Consider the following 19304-nt stretch of genomic DNA (forward strand, 5'->3'; position numbering starts at 1 on the left):
CCTGATTGGTGAAGTTATATAGTCTGATCCTTGTCATCTGATTATGGTGGATATATAGTCTAATTTTTGAGGTTATATAGTCAGATGATTGTGGCTGTGTAGTTTGATTATTGCCATCTGATTATTGTGGTTATATAACCTGATTATTGTGGTTTTGTAGTCAGATGATTGTGGTTAAGTAGTCTGATTATTACTGTCTGATTATTGTGGATATGATGTCCGATTACTGTACTCTGATTATTGCAGTTATCTAGCCTGATTATTCTAGTTATATCGTTTATTATTACTGCATTCTGATTATTGTGGATTTATTGTTGATTATTGTGGTTATACAGTCTGATTATTGTGGTTATGTAGTCAGATTACTGTACTCTGATTATTGCAGTTATGTAACCTGTAGTTATATAGTCTGATAAATACTGTCTGATTATTGTGGATATATAGTCAGATTATAGTGGTTGTGTAGTCAGATTACTGTACTCTGATTATTGCAGTTATGTTGCCTAAATAAATGTAGTTATATAGTCTTATCATTGATAGAGCCCGACCGATATGGGATTTTTTTTAGACCGATACTGATTTTAGAGAGGGAAAAATCACATATTACCGATATGGTGGCCGATATAGTTCATTTTTGAGCTGGAATGAAAACAGACCTATTCTATGTGGATTTTTCACCGATTTTGCACCGATATGACTATGCAAAGGTACCCAGAAGACTGCTTTCTTAAGCAAATATTTTTATAAAAGAATATTTGACATTATTATTATACATTGTCAACAAATTCTAGAAATGAACATTTGAGAAAATAAAGAATAAATAAAAATACAATAAATAGCCAAATAAACATCAGTACTGTTTAATATAAGTCAATTGCTGACCATTACAATAAAGAATAAATAAAAATAAAACAAATAGCTAAATAAACATCAGTACTGTTTAGTATCTGTCAAATGCTGACCATTAAAATAAAGAATAAACAAAATAAAATAAATAGCTAAATAAACATCAGTACTGTATGTTTAGTATCAGTCAATTGCTGACCATTAAAATAAAGAATAAATAAAAATAAAATAAATAGCTAAATAAACATCAGTATTACTGTTTAGTATCAGTCAAATGCTGACTATTTTAATACTGCCAGTCAATTAGGGGCAGGTTGTAAAACAAGAAGCATTTACACCTGCTGAGTCAAGAGATAAACAGCGGCAGTAGTGTTACTGTATTCTGCTATACAAGTTCAGGGGAAACTTTCAACGGTGGAAAACCAGACTTTTAAATATTACATTTTGTAAATGCAATGACCGGAATAGTTCGGTTGAAGGGGGTACCAAACTGTGAATCCTGAACAAAACAGTTTGGTGAATACATGTTTACTCATTAAAGTGCACCTATTATGGTTTTTAAATGTGCCTAATTTTGTTTTAAAGGTCTCATACAATAGATTTACATGCAACTGAGGTCAAAAAACACTTTAATTTGCTCATAATTTAAAATGCAGGATTACCTTTTTTTCCCCAGTGTCAAAAACAACTCCTTCAATGACCCGTTCTAAAGGATTCATTCAAAACTCTTCCTTTCAGAGAGCCTACTCTGCTCTGATTGGTCAGCTGTCCCAGTCTGTTGTGATTGGTCTATTGCTTACAGCGCATGTCGGAAAGGAAACGGCCACTACCATATCCGAGTTTCAGCTCCGTCCGAAAAAATGTCTGTTTTACCTTACCAATTTGAGCACGAGTCCGATAGTGATACATCGGAAGATCAACCCGAACCACCATTGCAAGCACGACAAGAACAGGACGTTTCTCTGTGGTAAGTTTATATGTAGTTTGACAATAACATGAGTTAGCCGGTTAGCAGAGGCTAACAGGCTAACAGCGTGCACTGGCTGTACATGTTAACAGACCATCGATGGGTTTTTGTTACCAAATTACGTAGGTTAGTACAAGAAGTAAGTCTGGAATTACTAAAGACTCGTTTCAGGTGTTCAGAATCGGTTCTTTCTTTTGGGAGTCAATAACTCCATATTTTGTGCACTTTGATTTTTGAAACACTACATGAAAGGTAATATTTGAAAAGCCATAATAGGTGCTCTTTAACTTCCACTCAGCTGACAACAATGAAAGTAGCTACATGGATAGCTAGTTCGCCATAAGCTCGTTGTCACAGAGAGTAAAAGATGGACTTTATTTACTTTCCAGCATTGTGTCTCACCAAATAGGTAATAACATAGCGTGAAATCAACACTCAACAGACACAATCCACCACCACACCGTTGTCTGCTGAGCTGCAAAAAGATGCTCTGATGTTTACCTTTCAATCTGCTACATTACTGACTGCATTGACAAACCAGGCTAACAGCAAACAGACATGAGTGACATGGTTGTCAGGGACAGGGTTAACGTTATATTAGTTATATTGAAAAGGGAAAATGATGGGGTCATTTTTTATTAACTTTCCAGTATGTATTTCATAAACTAGTAAGCAATTTACCGAGAAGACACCGTTGAACGCCGCCCTGTCTGCAGAACCATCAGTTCAGAGTCAGCTCTGTAAACAATGGAGACGGAGTGCGCTCTGCTGGACAAACTACGTAATGACAGCAATTCTAAAGCATTGTTTTCTGCATTGTATGTTCTGAAAAAAGTTTTCATATCGGTGCATATCGGTAAACTTATACGCCGATACCGATATATCGATGGAAGGCTAATATTGCTACTAATCTTTGATGTCTGATTACGGTGAATATATAGCCTAATTATTGAGGTTATATACTGTAGTCAGATTATAGAGGTTATATAGACAGATTATTGTAATTATGTAGCCTGATTATTGCCATCTGTTTGTTGTGGACATGTATACTGTAGTTTGATTATTGTAGATATATAGTCTGATTATTGTTGTAATGTAATCAGATTATTGTGGTTAAACAGTCTGATTATTGCCTTCTGATTATTGTGGTTAAGTAGTCAGATTACTGCACTCAGATTTTTACAGTTATGAAGCCTGATTATTCTAGTTATATAGTCTTATAATTGCTGTCTGATTATTGTGGATATATAGTCTGATTGTTGTAGCTATATAGTCAATTATTGCCGTCAGATTAGTGTGGATATACAGTTGAATTATTGTACATTTACTCTGATTAGTACAGTTTGATAGTCTTATTATAGTAGATATATAATCTGATCATTGTGGTTAGTAGTCTAATTATTATGATATTGCAGTTATGTGGTCTGATTATTGCAGATTGTTATTTGATCTTATTATTGTGTTTATATTGTCTGAATATTGTGATGAAGATCTGATTACCCTGTGCGCTGGTGTGAAGAATACTAAAAGATGTATTTGTGAGTGAACACATTTATTTACCAGTTGAAACCACAGATGAGGGGCAGCCCAAAGGTGAGTGTCCATCGCTGGGCATCTGTGTCGTGGGCACCCTGGTGTCTGAGATTGCAGCTATAGACATGGGGCTCTGGAGAAATCTGTACTTTCTCTGAGAAACATAAATGAATACTTATTCTACTACAGCACTTCACCAAATTAAACTCTCAACAACTGTCCTCAAATGTGACTTTAATAAATACACTCAAGTCTACTCTAACGTTACCTTGCTTCCCGGTTTGGGTCCCCTCTTCTTATACAGGCGTGGTTCAAGCTGGGAGACGGGCATGGTTTGGGGTGTGGCACCCCCTGGTGCTTCCGCGTCCTGGGCAGCGGTGGAAGCTGCCAGTGCTTTCAGAAGCGCGATAGTCTCACTCTTCGGTCGCCGCCCCCTGATGCCCTTTCTCACAGGGAGTGGGGGAAGAGGTGTCGGCAGCCGGTATGGAGACGGCATGGAGCGCCGCATTGGTTTAGAGTTTGAAGAGGAGGACGGTGCAGGAAGAGGTTTCGAAAGAGTGACTGCAATAAAAAAATACAATTATTTTTTTTTTTTTCAATTGAAGCTTTTTATTTGACTGTTTATTGCTAGAACAAACAACAACATCACACAAATCAGGATTTTAAACTGTATTCAGGCATCTGCCAAAGACAGGGCTTCAGAAGAGGAAGCACCTCTTTTAACTCAAAATGAAAAAAATTGTAAGCCCTATATTGTACTGTATTTGAGAAAAAAACAGTAACTTTTAGACAAGACACACACACACACACACTTTTAGATTTTAAAAACATAATGTCCTTTAACACACACAAAAGCCCTTGAGAGCGTTGAGTAGGAGGGCGATGTGTGTCTGTGTGTTTGCCCTAAATAGCTTTAGTACAAGTAAATTAAAGGGCATGCAGGAGCAAAAAAGCCCTTAAAGAGTTTGCCAGAGATCTGAGCACTCATACTTGAGCATATGGCAGCAATCACACTGACGGGTTTCAGTTACAATATGACCTACTGCCCTAAAGAGGGAAAGAGAGAGTATAGGACAGGAAAATAACTAGAAATAAAAATACTGAACTGGCAGATTTTGGTATCTGGCACACTGATGGTATCAGCTGGAAATAATAGGGTACTTGAAAATATACCATGGCCCTAAGTGCTTACCATGTTGTATAATATTTTCATGGTACTTCATATGCATTTATAGCATAGTATTACCACAGTAAATGTAAATAAAAAAACAGTGTAATACTATGGTACTTTTTTAAAGTTGGCTCTCTGCAAAAAATACTGCATATACTGTAATATATATATATATATATATATATACACTGGCGGCCAAAAGTTTGGAATAATGTACAGATTTTGCTCTTATGGAGATTGGTACTTTTATTCACCAAAGTGGCATTCAACTGATCACAATGGACTTTAATAACGTGAAAAATTACTATTACAATTTAAAAAAAAAAAAAAAAAAATGTTCAGAACTTCTTAAACTACTTCAAAGAGTTCTCATCAAAAAATCCTCCACGTGCAGCAATGACAGCTTTGCAGATCCTTGGCATTCTAGCTGTCAGTTTGTCCAGATACTCAGGTGACATTTCACCCCACACTTCCTGTAGCACTTGCCATAGATGTGGTTGTCTTGTCGGGCACTTCTCACGCACCTTACAGTATTACTGTTTAGTATCAGTCAAATGCTGACTATTTTAATACTGCCGAGTCAAGATAAACAGCGGCAGTGGTGTTACACCGTATTCTACTATACACGTTCAGGGGAAACATACAACGGTGGAAAACCAGACTTTTAAATATTACATTTTGTAAATGCAATGACTGGAATTGTTCGCTTGAAGGGGGCAGCAAACTGTGAATCCTGAACAAAACAGTTTGGTGAATACATGTTTACTCATTAGCTTCCACTCAACTGACAACTAGTTTCCATCCACTTTTCACACTATTTTGTTATCTACAAAGTGAAAATGCATAAAAAAATTTTGCGAAATTTGCCGTCTTCTGCCTGTTTCAATTCAAATGGTCTTTTATCGATAAAAATGGTGTGCGTGATGATGTCATGCTTAAAAAAACACTTTGTTGCATTAGTTTTGGTTTAGCGCAAAAGAAATCTGCCCTGAAGCCGTTTCCATTCAGAAGTGTGTTTATCGCTAATTCGCCTCCCAGATGTCCCTGATCATTTTCCTCCTAAGTTTTGGTAAAATGGGGATAGTATTGAGACAATTCATTGAAATTAGCCAGCTTACTGTCATTTTAATTCACAAATAAATGCAATCAGAAGACGAGGAATTGCAATCAAACGGGAGCTGTTGCCCTTCTGATAGGACTGTAAAATTGGTCCTGATGTTGCACCCACCGCAGGTTGCCACCGGTTCCGACCCGAAAGCGAATCGTCACGGCCCTGTTCAAGCTGGCAACCTGAACCACGGGAAACTTTCAGTCTTAGTATAAGGACCATCCATCAATTAATTTTATATTCACCATATAAATAAAAATGTATACGGTGTAATATCAGGGTTACATATATGATACATTCCTGATATTCAATAGGCTATTTTGAACAATCATGTAATCTAAAGCATCGCCATCACAACTGCATTATGTCCTGTATATTTGTCCAGCAACTTTAAACGACCAATTGAACTCGATTATCATCTAAAATTAATTTTAGTGTCATAATACAATTTACATTTTCTGAAGAAGCTCAGCAAATGCGATCCGAGGTAAAGAGTGTTAGATTTAAAATATTAAAAAGTTTTAAAATGTTCAAAAGCTGGTTTTCTGAAAGTGAACTCTGCATTGGACTAATAGTTCTGATAGTTTATAGTCTTGAAGTGTAGAAAATGTCTTTCAGCCGACTTTATTCATCTACAGAACAGGGAAAGGAGAATTTAAGTTTGTGTAAACAAAAGGCATATATAGGTCTAAAAATATATTTTTTTTTCGTTTGGTAATTAATTTTTTTAATTTAATGTTTTTATCGTTTGGTAATTTATTTAATTTAATACAGCGAATTTTGCCGGCATTTTTTCAAAAGTAAGCTAAACAATAATGTTACACAATGTTAGTGTTTCAAAAAAGCACACTGAAGCTTTTCTCCAAATATTGTGTATTTATTTTTTAATTTAAAACATCTTTGTGCACAGAAATGTTTTTTGTATTATGGGCTAATTCCATGACTGCTGTCTATTATTCTGAATGGTGTATAAAAGCAACTTTAATAAATAAACGGTTGGCTACCGCGATTAAATTAATCTCAAACAGTGGCCATTCATTTGTTCTCCGTGCACTTGTCATATTTGTGTTGGCACTCCTGGAAGTGTCATGTTTGCAGAATCAGATCTATATGCCGTTCAGATCAATCCATAATCACATTCAATTAATTAGCTTTTATGGATGTATACCTTGTCGTCATGATTAACACAGGCTAACGATTGGGGTATATTCTGTCATTTGACACTATATTTTTGCGTTAATGGCTATTTTCTCGAAAAAAAAGGTGTTTTTCGAGACATTTGAAGTATCGACATAGAGGTTATGCGCTAGAGTTAAACAGAAAAATATTATGTCGACACTTGTGAAATTTTAGCAATAATTTGCATTTCCATCAGCTTTATTTTGATGCGCTAAAATTTTTCTCGCAAAAAAATCCTTGGATGGAAACGTAGTTACTGAAAGTAGCTACGTGATTAGCTAGTTAACTATAAGCTCGTTGTCACGGAGATTAAAAAACGGACATTGTTTATTTTACTTTCCAGCATTGTGTCTCACCAACTACGTAACAACATAGCATGAAATCAACACTCATTGTTTATTAAGTTTCAAGTATGTATTTCATAAACTACTTAACTTACCGAGACACCGCTTAACTATGCCCTGTCTGCAGAGCCACCGTCAGCTCAGAGTCAGCTCTGTAAACAATGGAGTCGGAGCGCACTCTGCTGGACAAACTACACTATGACACCAATTCTAAAGTATTGTTTTCTGCATTACATGTTCTGAAAAAAAGTTTTCATATCGGTGCAAATCGGTAAAATATACGCCGATACCGATATATCGGTGAAAGGCTAATATCGGCCGGCTGATATATTTCGGACACTAATATATATATATATATATATATATATACACATACACATACACACACACATACACATATATTTACAAAATCGTATTTTTCAAATCACTAAATTCTACTTATAACATATTTAATAGCATGTTTTTCTCTAAAGTACCTTTAACAACCATATTAAACACCATATACTGTATAGCAAAGTACCATTATCATCTAATGCTGTCATTTTAACACAGTACTGTTTTTTTAAAAGACATACAAATTAAAATGAAAAATCTTCTATACAAAAACACAACACAAAACAAAACACTACAGCCAAATATGACAATGATACAGACAGATAACTACAATAGAGATATATAAAGGCTGTGTGCTCCAACAGTGCTGTGAGACAGAGATAGAAATGCAATAAAAGCAGCTGAACTCACCTCTGACACACACACACACACACACACACACACACACACAGTGTTAGATCAGTCTTCCAAAAACACTCCTTATCAAATCCCGACACACCGGCAGACATCAGCCGCACATATGAATGAATGCAGCGGGTAGAGAACTACTGAGAACACTTCCGTGAGTGTGTAGAGGGCGTAGAGTTCACCATGGTAGAGGAAATGTGAAAATAATCTCCAAACAACTCCCAGAGGACTACAGGCAGGCAGGTAAGAGATTTGATTTTTTTAACATTAACATGGTAACCGCACATTTAGACTAATTAACACCATGACATTTCCAGTCATTTATAATTACTAGTGTTATTAAAACATCTTTTTATAGGGCTTTTAAGTTTTTTTTTTATTTCTATTTTGAAGTAAAAAAATGTATTTAAAGAAAAGTAAAGCTTTGAATTGTTTTTCTAAAGTGAAAGTGATAAGTGATTGACGAATATCGAGTAATAAGCCACTGAAAATGTTAAAACAGAACAAAAATCTGAGACAATAGAGTATTCCAGGCCTAGAAAACATATTTTTCCATGACCGTGACAAACCCTGAATTTAGAAAATAAGCATTTGTTTTCTTTAAAGACACTATAAAACCCCAAAATTGGAGTTTTTGAGATCATCTATATGCACAAAAAAAATATTTTAGCAGATAAATGGATTTCAAATTTACAGTGTCTTTCAGGGAAAACGGACAAAAAACACTGATGACATCATCTTGCACTACACAGATTTTTATCCAATCAAATGCTCTCTAGAATGAGAATCCCTCTCCCCCAATACCAACTGCCTCTGACTAACAATAGCAGGTATCAAATTATGTTTCACCGCCGTGATGTGAACTAAATTCTATTGGTTATTGAAAAAATAAATAATAATATGACGATGTGTTGTGCCTAAACATCCGGTTTCATTAGAAAATACGTCAACACAGGAACGAAAACTGCGCTTGTCAAGCCATTTCATGTGGTCTTTAAAAGACTTTGCATTCTAATTTAATATGAGGAGTGTCGGTGTGTGTGATTTTGTACGTTTTGTGTTTCTGTTACAGCGGTTAAATGCGTTTCTGTGGCTGTCAGTCTTTACTGTAAACACACACAGATCTTCACTTGTTCCTCTCCGTACGTCCTGTTCTTCTGGTTATTCTCTGACTTTTCACACAGATGTGTGTGTTTATGTTAGTCTGGATTTATTTTCACTCAAATGCTCAAATCCCTGCTGACCTGCACTGGCTCACTCGCTAATTATCTCATTTACACATAATAACTTGGATGGCTGGAAAAAATAAACACACCAGGCCACGCTATATTATCCAGATCCAAAGCAAATCATTTAATTTGCAACAAAACATGTGACTCATAATTATAAACACTGCAACCGGAGATGCGGTACAGAGTTTTGTGTAATTTGGCGAAATGTTTCTGCGGAGCTGAAACTCAATAAATTCAAGTTGAGACTGAATGAACACTAGTCAACACATGACCACAAAAACTTTTAAACATTATCATCTCAAAATGAGTCCACTATAAACACAAAATCTGGATTCACTCGGAGCAAATTTACAGATTATAGTATCATCAATTCGCATTACGGAACAATAAACCACAAATAAAGAAAAACAAATAAAGTTACGAATTAGTACACATTTCTTTAGCGATGTTTGAAATGGAAGACTAGTGTACTGCTGAGGAACGTCCACACTAACTGTTTAAGTTTTAAACCGTTGCCATTTTCAGTTTCCTAACGTCATCATTTTTTGCAAAGTATGCTGTTATGAAGAGCGTTTTTAAAATCTTTCGAAAGTTTTCGGTGGAGGAAAATGACGTTCAAGTGTGGATGAGAGGCGTAAACCTAGCGGAATGAATGCATTTTCAAACAAAAACGTATTGGTGTGGACGTGGCCTTACTTCGTACATTGCAAAGATTTACTATTTTATCGAAAATATTTTATGTGGGGTCCTGGGTAGCTCAGTGGTAAAGACGCTGGCTACCACCACTGGAGTTCGCTAGTTCGCTAGTTTGAATCCCAGGGCGTGCTGAGTGACTCCAACCAGGTCTCCTAAGCAACCAAATTGGCCCGGTTGCTAGGGAGGGTAGAGTCACATGGGGTAACCTCCTCGTGGTCGCTATAATGTGGTTCGTTCTCGATGGGGCGCGTGGTGAGTTAGCGCAGATACCGCGGTGGATGGCGTGAAGCCTTCACACGCGCCATGTCTCCATGGCAAAGCGCTCAACGAGCCATGCGATAAGATGCGCGGGTTGATGGTCTCGGACGCGAAGGCAACTGGGATTCATCCTCCGCCACCCGGATTGAGTTGAATCACTACGCGACCACGAGGACTTAAAAGCGCACTGGGAATTGGGCATTCCAAATTGGGTGAAAAAGGGGAAAAATCCAACAAAATAAATAAATAAAAATATTTTATGTAAATGTAGGGCTACACAATTAATCGAAAAACTAATCGCGATTACGGCTGCCTCGATTATGTAATTGCGAAAACTGACGATTACAGCGTTCAATTTAAGTCAACTCGTGCTGCTTCAATGGTTTCTATTTATAACGTGTTTTTGCAGTGGTTGAGTATTCTTACCAATCACTAACATGTCCGTTGAGCAATGAAATAGCAATGGCCAATCAGAGCTGCTTAAATTAATCCTCCGTCCTATCAGTAATGACAACTGATCCTAATGCGCAAGTTTTAAACCGTCTGAATGCCCAGATGCTTGCTTTATGTCCCACCTCTGTTCGCGGTGGCACACGAAAATTAACACTGAAGAAACATCACCTGAGACTCGAAAAAAAGCTGTAGAACAAGAGCGAAAAGCACTTTGGAATTATTTTGGACTCATTGCATATTGCGTCGCTCGCTTTGAACGTAGATGTTAAATACACTGCAAATGAGCAACACGACAAAACTAAAATGATCCCGTTCTAATCAAGGCATAGACGCGGTGTAAATAATTGATTTATTATGCTGATTAGACAGCTTTGTTTTTAATGAGAGCATTCGCAAGAGTGCAGATCTTTGTGCAGAGTGTTATTGAGCTTGTGTCGAAATGCAGGTCTGATCTGGTTTGTTTTGGAGGTGTAGCCAACATAAAGAATATGGCATGAATAGCATATTTCAGGAATCACCGTCATTGTTATCGCATCTGCTGTGATAAGACCCATTTGCCACACAGCTGGCATTAGTAGATTTAACATTTTCACGAATCGCACAAACTCTAAATCGCAAATTACTGTTTTTCATTTCCAAAGTGCACCACTGAGGCCAAAAATGATCTAACGATGATCGTACATAAACAAGATCACCACTGAAGATCTAACGGGATGAACGGTCCCCTGTCTCGCCACCAAAGGGCTTACTGAACGCAGTAACTTGGTCAATTTAAATCGGCTGTTAATAAGTTTGAATATTGAATATGTCATATTATTTACTGTATGTGGACTAATAATTTAAGCAGTAATTTAGCAATAATTAAATTTTTTCTATACCATAGATATCCATTTAAAATAAGTTTTATTTGGCCTAACATTAACAAACATTATTACAATATTTAATGCTTAAAAGAAACTGGAGCGCAGCTCATATCCACCATTGAAATCTGCTACTTTGCTTACTTTGTGACGTCACGGTAATTTAATATTTTAATCGACATTAATAATCGCGATTACAATATCAAGGGCAATAATCGACAATTATGATTTTTGCTATAATCGTGCATCCCTATGTAAACGTTTCAAACAACAGTATGCTATGTTCAGAACATTGAGCCTTTGATTTTTTCTCTGGAGCCTGGTTATTTTCTAAAGGTGCTAACGGTGCATGTATGCAATTTAAAAGATTAATTATGAACTTCTAGTTTAAACGACACTAAAAAAAAAAACGTAGTAAAAATATACGTTCTGAGAGATTTCCTCAATCCTGCTAAATTCAGCCACAATTATCATCATTGGTCATCCCTTATTAGTCTTAATTAAATCATTAGAATTCAGTGGGAGATTGTTTGTGCAGGTGGGGTCAGTGTCTGGGTCGCCATGACAATCAAAATGATTGACAGTGATGTTGACGTCAGGCTCTTTGTCTGAGCTGTGAATGGATGAGTTTTTCAATTAAATGTAATTCTATGAAATAAGCACTCTATTTTTACTTTAATCCGACAAAGCCAGACGAGGGCTGGGTTTTAGGGCAAGTTACCACGGTAATGGATATTATTGCATATTAAGAAAGAACTGAATTATGATTCTTTTGCATAGAGATCCCGTTAAAAACAGAACCAGACATAATTAAAAAGAAATCGATGGAAAATTGCACGCAGCTCGTTCAGTCAGAGTCGACCAAAATGCTCTGGTTAGCTGCTGATCTGCTGAAATGGACCAAAGTGAAAAGTGCTTTCATCTCAGAAGATCTGTGACCATTACACAGTAGTCATGTGATTTCATGAGGGTCACACTATTCCAGTTTAGCTGTTGAATTTGACAGAGAGCTGTGGCGCCCCCTGGTGAACAGACAAGTCATTCAAATCCCTCACAAGCATGTAGGACGCTTCAATGAACTTTCATCCAAAGCGACTTTAAGTAAACTTCCTGGTGTTCCATGGAAGAAAATGACAGAATTTTTATTTTCAGGTAACTATTTCTTTTTTTTTTTTTTTTTTTTTAAGGTCACACTGGTGATAGTTTATGGATCAACCGCTCAATCAACAATGTCTCAGTTACCAGTCCACAAACAGAACACTACACAACCCCCCTTAAAACGGCAAGAGTTTCATTAAATCATCACTCACTGCTGTTGCCGGGCGGTTGTAAGCTGTGTTTGGTGACTCCGCACCAGCCCACTGGGAAGATGTCCCGCGAGTCGTAACGACACCAGTAATCAAATGCGCCCCTCCAACCGTCAAACATGACAAACACCTCCTCGCCTTTCACCTCGCCGATGGTTGCTGGACAGATCAGGTATGGATTCTTTTTATCTACCGCCTCCAATTTCATCCCGGGCTTAAAACCGTTCTGTGGGGGCCCCAGGGGCTCCTGATGGAATAACACCAGAGAACGCAAGTGTCATTCAAACCTAAACATTTGTAATGAGTTTGTATGATGTCAAATTGTTATACAGCACTAGACAAAATTCAGTTCATTATTATTATTCTAAAATGTGGAAAATAGAAATAACAGTGAATGAGCAGGTGTGTTTGCATGAATTCTATCTTTGGAGGTTTAGTACCTTTTTAAATGCTGTGGCAGGTGCGATTTCGGCTCCATTCAGAGTCCTCAAGAGAAACATCGGCCACGATGAGGCATTCATCCTGAAACCTAAGAGAATAAGAGAGAAATGAATAATTCTCCATAATTCTGCTCCTGTATAATCAGCTGTGAACATGAAATTAATCTCTACCAACAATTTCACTCAGCTTTCAAAACACTGCAGCCAAACAGGAAGTTCAGTTATTGCTATTCAAGGCCTGAGTTCATTAAGAAAAACTGCATCAGAGAAATGACTCGTAAACAAATAAGTGGTTATACTGGCCCACTTGTTTGTACAACACATTGTACACATTAACCACTTTGCATTAGATGATTCATTCATTTAGACGACTGTTCCTTGGCAATATGTTTAATATTGTGATAGGAAAAAACAAACAAATAAACAAACACTGACGTCAGTTTATCAGTTCAAAGGAAGAGAAATCAGATGTAAAAAGGAAGTGAGATCAGCTGTTAAAGGGAAGTAAAATCAGTTGTTAAAGTCAAGTGAGATCAGCTGTAAAAGGGAAGTAAGATCTGCTGTCACTGGAAAGTAAGGTCCACCGTTAAAGGGAAGTGAGATCAGCAGTAAAAAGGAAAGACAGGGAAAAGTAAAAAGGGAAGAGCAGCTGTTTCAGGAAACTGACATCAGTAGTTTAGAGCAATGAGATCATCTAATAATGGGAAGTTAGATCAGCTGTTAAACGGAAATGAAATCACCTGTTACAGGAAAGTGATGTCAGTTGCTGAAGGGAAGTATGATCAGCCATAACAGGGAAGTGAGATCAGCTGTCACAGGGAAGTGAGATCAGCTGTCACAGGGAAGCGAGATCAGCTCTTAAAAGGGAAGTGAGATCTGCTGTTAAAGGAAGCTGAGATCAGTTGCTGAAAGGAAGTATGATCAGCCTTCACAGGGCAGCAAGATCAGCAGACAAGGGGAAGTGAGATCAGCCGTCACAGGGAAGCGAGATCAGCTGTCACAGGGAAGTGAGATCAGCTGTCACAGGGAAGCGAGATCAGCTCTTAAAAGGGAAGTGAGATCTGCTGTTAAAGGAAGCTGAGATCAGTTGCTGAAAGGAAGTATGATCAGCCTTCACAGGGAAGCAAGATCAGCAGACAAGGGGAAGTGAGATCAGCCGTCACAGGGAAGCGAGATCAGCTGTCACAGGGAAGCGAGATCAGCTGTCACAGGGAAGCGAGATCAGCTCTTAAAAGAGAAGTGAGATCTGCTGTTAAAGGAAGCTGAGATCAGTTGCTGAAAGGAAGTATGATCAGCCTTCACAGGGCAGCAAGATCAGCAGACAAGGGGAAGTGAGATCAGCCGTCACAGGGAAGCGAGGTCAGCTCTTAAAAGGGAAGTGAGATCTGCTGTTAAAGGAAGGTGAGATCAGTTGTTGAAAGGAAGTATGATCAGCCATCACAGGAAAGCAAGATCAGCAGACAAGGGGAAGTGAGATCAGCCGTCACAGGGAAGCGAGATCAATAATTAATTAATAATTTTCTTTATTTATCACACATTATACATTTGCACATATACAGTGAAATTCTTTTTTTCACATATCCCAGCTAGGCTGGGGTCAGAGTGCAGGGTCAGCCATGATACGGCGCCCCTGGAGCAGATAGGGTCAAGGGCCTTGCTCAAGGGCCCAACAGTGGCATCTTGGCAGTGCTGGGGCTTGAACCCCCGACCTTCTGATCAGTAACCTTAACCGCTGAGCTACCACTGCCCCTAAGATCAGCTCTTAAAATGGAAGTGAGATCTGCTGTTAAAGGAAGCTGAGATCAGTTGTTGAAAGGAAGTATGATCAGCCATCACAGGGAAGCAAGATCAGCAGACAAGGGGAAGTGAGATCAGCCATCTGCTGTTAAAGGAAAGCAAGATCAGTTGTTAAAGAGAAGTAAGATCCGCTGTAACATGGTAGTGAGGTCCACTGTTAAAGAAAAGTTAGATTAGCAATTAAAGGGAAGTGAGATCAGCTGTAAAAAGGAAAGACAGGGAAAAGCAAAAAGGGAAGAGCAGCTGTTACAGGAAATTGACGTCAGTTGTTTAGAGCAATGAGATCATCTGGCAATGGGAAGTGAAATCAGTTTTCAAAGCGTCACAGATTAGCTGTCAAAGGGAAGTAAGATCAGCTGTTAAAGGGAAGTGAGATCAGCTGTTACAAGAAGTGAAATCAGTTGCTCAGTGCAATGAGATCATCTAGTAATGGGAAGTAAGATCAGCTGATAAACGGAAGTGAAATCAGCTGTTACAGGAAAGTGATGTCAGTTGTTCAGAGCAATGAGATCATCTGGTAATTGAAAGTGAGATCAGCCATCACAGGAACGTGAGATCAGCTGTTAAAGGGAAGTAAGATTAGCTGTTAAAGGGAAGTGAAGTCACTGTTAAAAGGACGTGAGATCAGCTGTTAAAGGGGGAGAGAAATCAACTGTACCCAGTGGTGGTTGCAGCATGTCTCCATTCTTCTCGCAGGTTCCGATTGGCTGGATGTCAGAGGAGTCAACCAGTCGCCAGAAGTCGTTGGTGTTGTCACTGCCGTCCAAACGTAGGCGAAGTCTCACACCCATCATGCCCATCACCGTGGCGATGCAGGTGGAAGTGGAGTTACGAGGATCTCGAGCTTCCAGCTTCATTCCAGCCTTGAAGTCGTTAGGAGGAGGAATCCGAGACTAAAATCAAAAAGAACAAAAAAACATCATTACACACCTTTTTTACACCTATTATACCTGGCTAACATTATCCCACTTATTACACAGCTAAGTACCAAATAAAGAAAGAAAAAAAACAGACAAAGACTTATTTTATTAGCAATATAATTAGTTATTCTAAATTGCATGGATGGGAGAACCAGGACTGATTCAACAGCCACGAAAGTGGCCCTGGTATGTAGAAATATACAGTTTAGTGGTCATTATAGAAAAAATATCTGACCGCTCAATACAGTGACTGACCAATTTGAATCAAGATTTCCAAAAAGCTGTGTAATAAATTGCTTTATTAAAGAATCTGGCTAAAAAAAAAAAACCTGTGTGTCTAATGATCCAAAACTTTCCTTACAGAGACAAACCCTGATGGGTCATTCCTCAACTAGACTTGTCTGGACATGGGGACTTACCTGTCTAAAACAGCTGGGAGGGGCAGGAACAGATGACGTCTCCTTTAAATACTCTTCCCATGAGAAAGACTCAGTCACTGCACAGAACAAAAACACACTTAGACACACATAAAGTACTTACACACTCATTCAAATCACATATTTATATGGCAGGCCTTGTTTAGGTCATCATTATCTTGTAATACTACAAGAGAATACTAAAGTGTTGTAATATTATAATATCAATTACAGATGCCATCAATATACAACAATCATCAAAAAAATCTGAATAGGAGAAAGGTGAAAAATAGAATATGGCTCAAAATGAATCAAAACGCTGCAGTTTTATCCAAGGTATCACTTTTCCATTTCCATAAACAAAAAAACAAAAAAACACAATTATTTACAAAAATGAATTGTGATCTCAGGTCAGTGCCTCAGATGACTCTATGACCTGAGAGAGTGTGTGAGAGCAGGTTCTTACCTTTGACTGGTCCAGGACCTGTAAGAGACATACTCCTGCCTGGCTTTTCCCTCCTAGCGTCTTTCTGATCTGAAGAAGAAAATAATATGCGGATATGAATTATGAAGAACATCAATCTCCAAATAAGGGGTGAAACTCTAGGGAAGAACATGTCCAGACACTTGAAATCAGCATAAATTAAAAAGTATTAGAGGCAAATATTCCCATGATGTGTCAATACTCAATAACTGTTTTTCTATGTTTTACCTTTCAGTGTAGTTCGGCCCATGTTGAACATCGGCAACAAGAACTACTGTGAGATACCGAAGAGACCAGAGCACACGATCTCACTCTAAACCTGAGAGAGAGAGAGAGAGAGAGAGAGAGAAAGAGAAGAGAGAGAGAGAGTCAGATCTGCAGTTCTCTCCAGAACCACACAGATTTCTCTGCCCTCGAGTGTGTAACCGGGCTTGTGTGTGATTCTGACCCAATCTAAGACCTTTTAAAGGAATGTAGTCTCTTTCTGTGCCATCAAGTGGGCGTGTATGGCCACACCTCAATTCAATGTGATTCATTATATAAAAAATATAGTGTCAAAAAAATGAACGCAATTAATCATGCCCCATGATGCATACAGATATTCTGTAAAACAAAATACTGAATACCAGTGAAACGCTCCAAATGCGTCCCTCTGAGGCACACACATGTATATAGTGCCCAAATCTAAAGGTGCCCTTCAGGCCATCCAGAAAAAGGGGGGAAATCTAATAATAAAAATGAAACAATTAAATGAATATTAAAATCTCTTAATAATCTAACAATAAGGCAGAGGTGCCTTTAAAATCTAGTGCTAAAGCAGATCGGATCATCGGAGTGGCATGATCTCAGACGAGTAACAGGTCAGATAGAAAAATCCACGAAATGTATTTTGTTAAACGTAAATATTATAATAATTTGTAAACAAACGATGATAATAATAATAATAATAATATATTATAATAGTAATATATAGTAATATCGCAATCGTGCACCTTTAACTTTTAAACCCTCGGGCTTTTATTTTGACATTCTGAACTCTCCAGGAAGTCCTGTATGTGTCTGTTAGTAGACAAGTTCACAGTAGTTTAATTCGATTCTGGTAAAATGCACCTCCGGTGCCATTCTAAATGCATATTATAAGTGAACCAAACTTTTGAGCATCTACATCTGAAATGTTGTTCGTGAGCAGCGCTTAAATATTGCGCACCACTGTGAAGGCTAAAAATAGCCGCGAGTGTGTAAACAGAGCAGCGCCATTCAATAACGCGCTAGAGCTGCGCGTGCATTTTATATATTTACTTATTAAACAGCCTTTTGTGATTCACAGAGCTATCACACGTCTTCAAGTGTCTTTGAATAAAATGCAGAGTCATATTAACTACTTTAGTGGTGTTTTTATGGTTCTTTTATGTCATTTTTGGAGCTTGACAGTAACGAACAAGACTAACACACAGTATCGGATTTGGATAGGGCTCGTAGGACCGATACCCGATCCAATTAAAAACATCAGTATCGGAGCCGATACCGATCCAGGTATCGAATCATCCCTATTTGTAATCGTGATTAATCGCATAATTTTTCATAGTTCATTGCGATTAATCGCAGATTTCAAAAGTACTTAAATTTGACTCTATATTAACTTCTTTTCCTGTCAAAAAGCATTTTGTTCCTTCTCAGAAAAGAAAAGAATATGTAACAATAATGTTTTATTAACAGTTTCCAAACAAAGTATTCCACAATATAAAGATAGAAATGCACTAAAATAGCACCAATTCAAGTAACATTACATGTTTTCCAAAGTCTAACTGGGAGGTTGTCTAATTGAAAGAACTCCCATAGGTTGAGTATTCATTACAATGGGCATTAAATCTCTTAAACTCTCATTCTCCACAATAATAATCTTGGCTACAGCAATCGTGAAGTCGCGTTCACATGATTTGTGCCATTTTTAACTCTGAATTGAGGGTTACACCACTTGTCACTTTTAAAGTCATTAAATCTTTTTTTTTGTTTTGAAAATGCTATAAATGTTTTAAAATAATGTGTGAAACCTTGAGGTGGGCGATATACCGGTCGACGTGATAAACTGGTAGAAATTTGGCAACCGGATTTGGATTATCCTCTCTACCGCGGTTACGGAAAACTGCCAACGCATGGCAAGAAATATGCACCTCATTCTATTCACGTAACACGTACACGGTACACTTTCTATTGGAGAAGTGGAAGAGGAAGGCGGGGCGGCTTCACGTGAGACTGAGAGAATTTAAGTAACAGGGTTTTTCAGGTACTGACCATTTTTAGGCGGCCGCCCAAGAGAAATTTCGGACAGCTGAAGCAAATTAAATGACATTAATCTCACATTCAGAATATGCTTCTCATCAGAAACACGCAGCTGTGTTTCACGCAATTTTTGCGTGCGCTATCTCTGAAGCATGAAAGTGCGCGTAAGTCCAGCAGGCTTCCAGATTGGGCTCCACTGACACTTGCGCCACTCAACCCGCTTTCTCTCTATCGCGGCACAAACTTCAAAACTTGCGTGACCCATTTTACTT

At 37.9% G+C, this 19304-nt stretch overlaps 2 protein-coding genes and 1 long non-coding RNA gene across 7 annotated transcripts in view; 2 read left to right on the forward strand and 1 right to left on the reverse strand.

Annotated features, from left to right (window-relative positions):
* LOC127418761 (polycomb protein SCMH1-like) overlaps positions 1-19304 on the reverse strand; it is a 36400-nt gene that overhangs the window by 12149 nt on the left and 4947 nt on the right. For 4 of the 5 annotated variants that reach the window (XM_051659560.1, XM_051659559.1, XM_051659557.1 and 1 more), the window contains exons 1-7: positions 16735-16951; positions 16272-16348; positions 15591-15825; positions 13136-13224; positions 12699-12942; positions 3615-3907; positions 3374-3500 (exon numbers count right to left, since the gene is read on the reverse strand). In XM_051659560.1, coding sequence (XP_051515520.1) covers positions 3374-3500; positions 3615-3907; positions 12699-12942; positions 13136-13224; positions 15591-15825; positions 16272-16348; positions 16735-16885 — 1216 coding nt within the window. In that variant the 5' untranslated portion in view covers positions 16886-16951. Of the gene's footprint in view, positions 1-3373; positions 3501-3614; positions 3908-12698; positions 12943-13135; positions 13225-15590; positions 15826-16271; positions 16349-16734; positions 16952-16980; positions 17072-19304 lie in introns of those variants that run through there. The other variant, XM_051659558.1, reaches the window with a different exon arrangement.
* Positions 16238-16826, forward strand: LOC127418862 (uncharacterized). Its single transcript, XR_007893554.1, has 3 exons — positions 16238-16384; positions 16503-16604; positions 16679-16826. It is a non-coding gene; the product is annotated as an uncharacterized LOC127418862 (long non-coding RNA).
* Positions 17053-19304, forward strand: part of LOC127418746 (cyclin-dependent kinase-like 5) — an 86384-nt gene continuing 84132 nt past the window's right edge. The window contains exon 1 of the mRNA XM_051659517.1: positions 17053-17169. The gene's annotated coding sequence lies outside the window, so the exon portion shown is untranslated. The remainder of the gene's footprint in view (positions 17170-19304) is intronic.

Source organism: Myxocyprinus asiaticus, chromosome 28 (genome assembly GCF_019703515.2).
Source record: "Myxocyprinus asiaticus isolate MX2 ecotype Aquarium Trade chromosome 28, UBuf_Myxa_2, whole genome shotgun sequence".
Classification (NCBI taxonomy): domain Eukaryota; kingdom Metazoa; phylum Chordata; class Actinopteri; order Cypriniformes; family Catostomidae; genus Myxocyprinus; species Myxocyprinus asiaticus.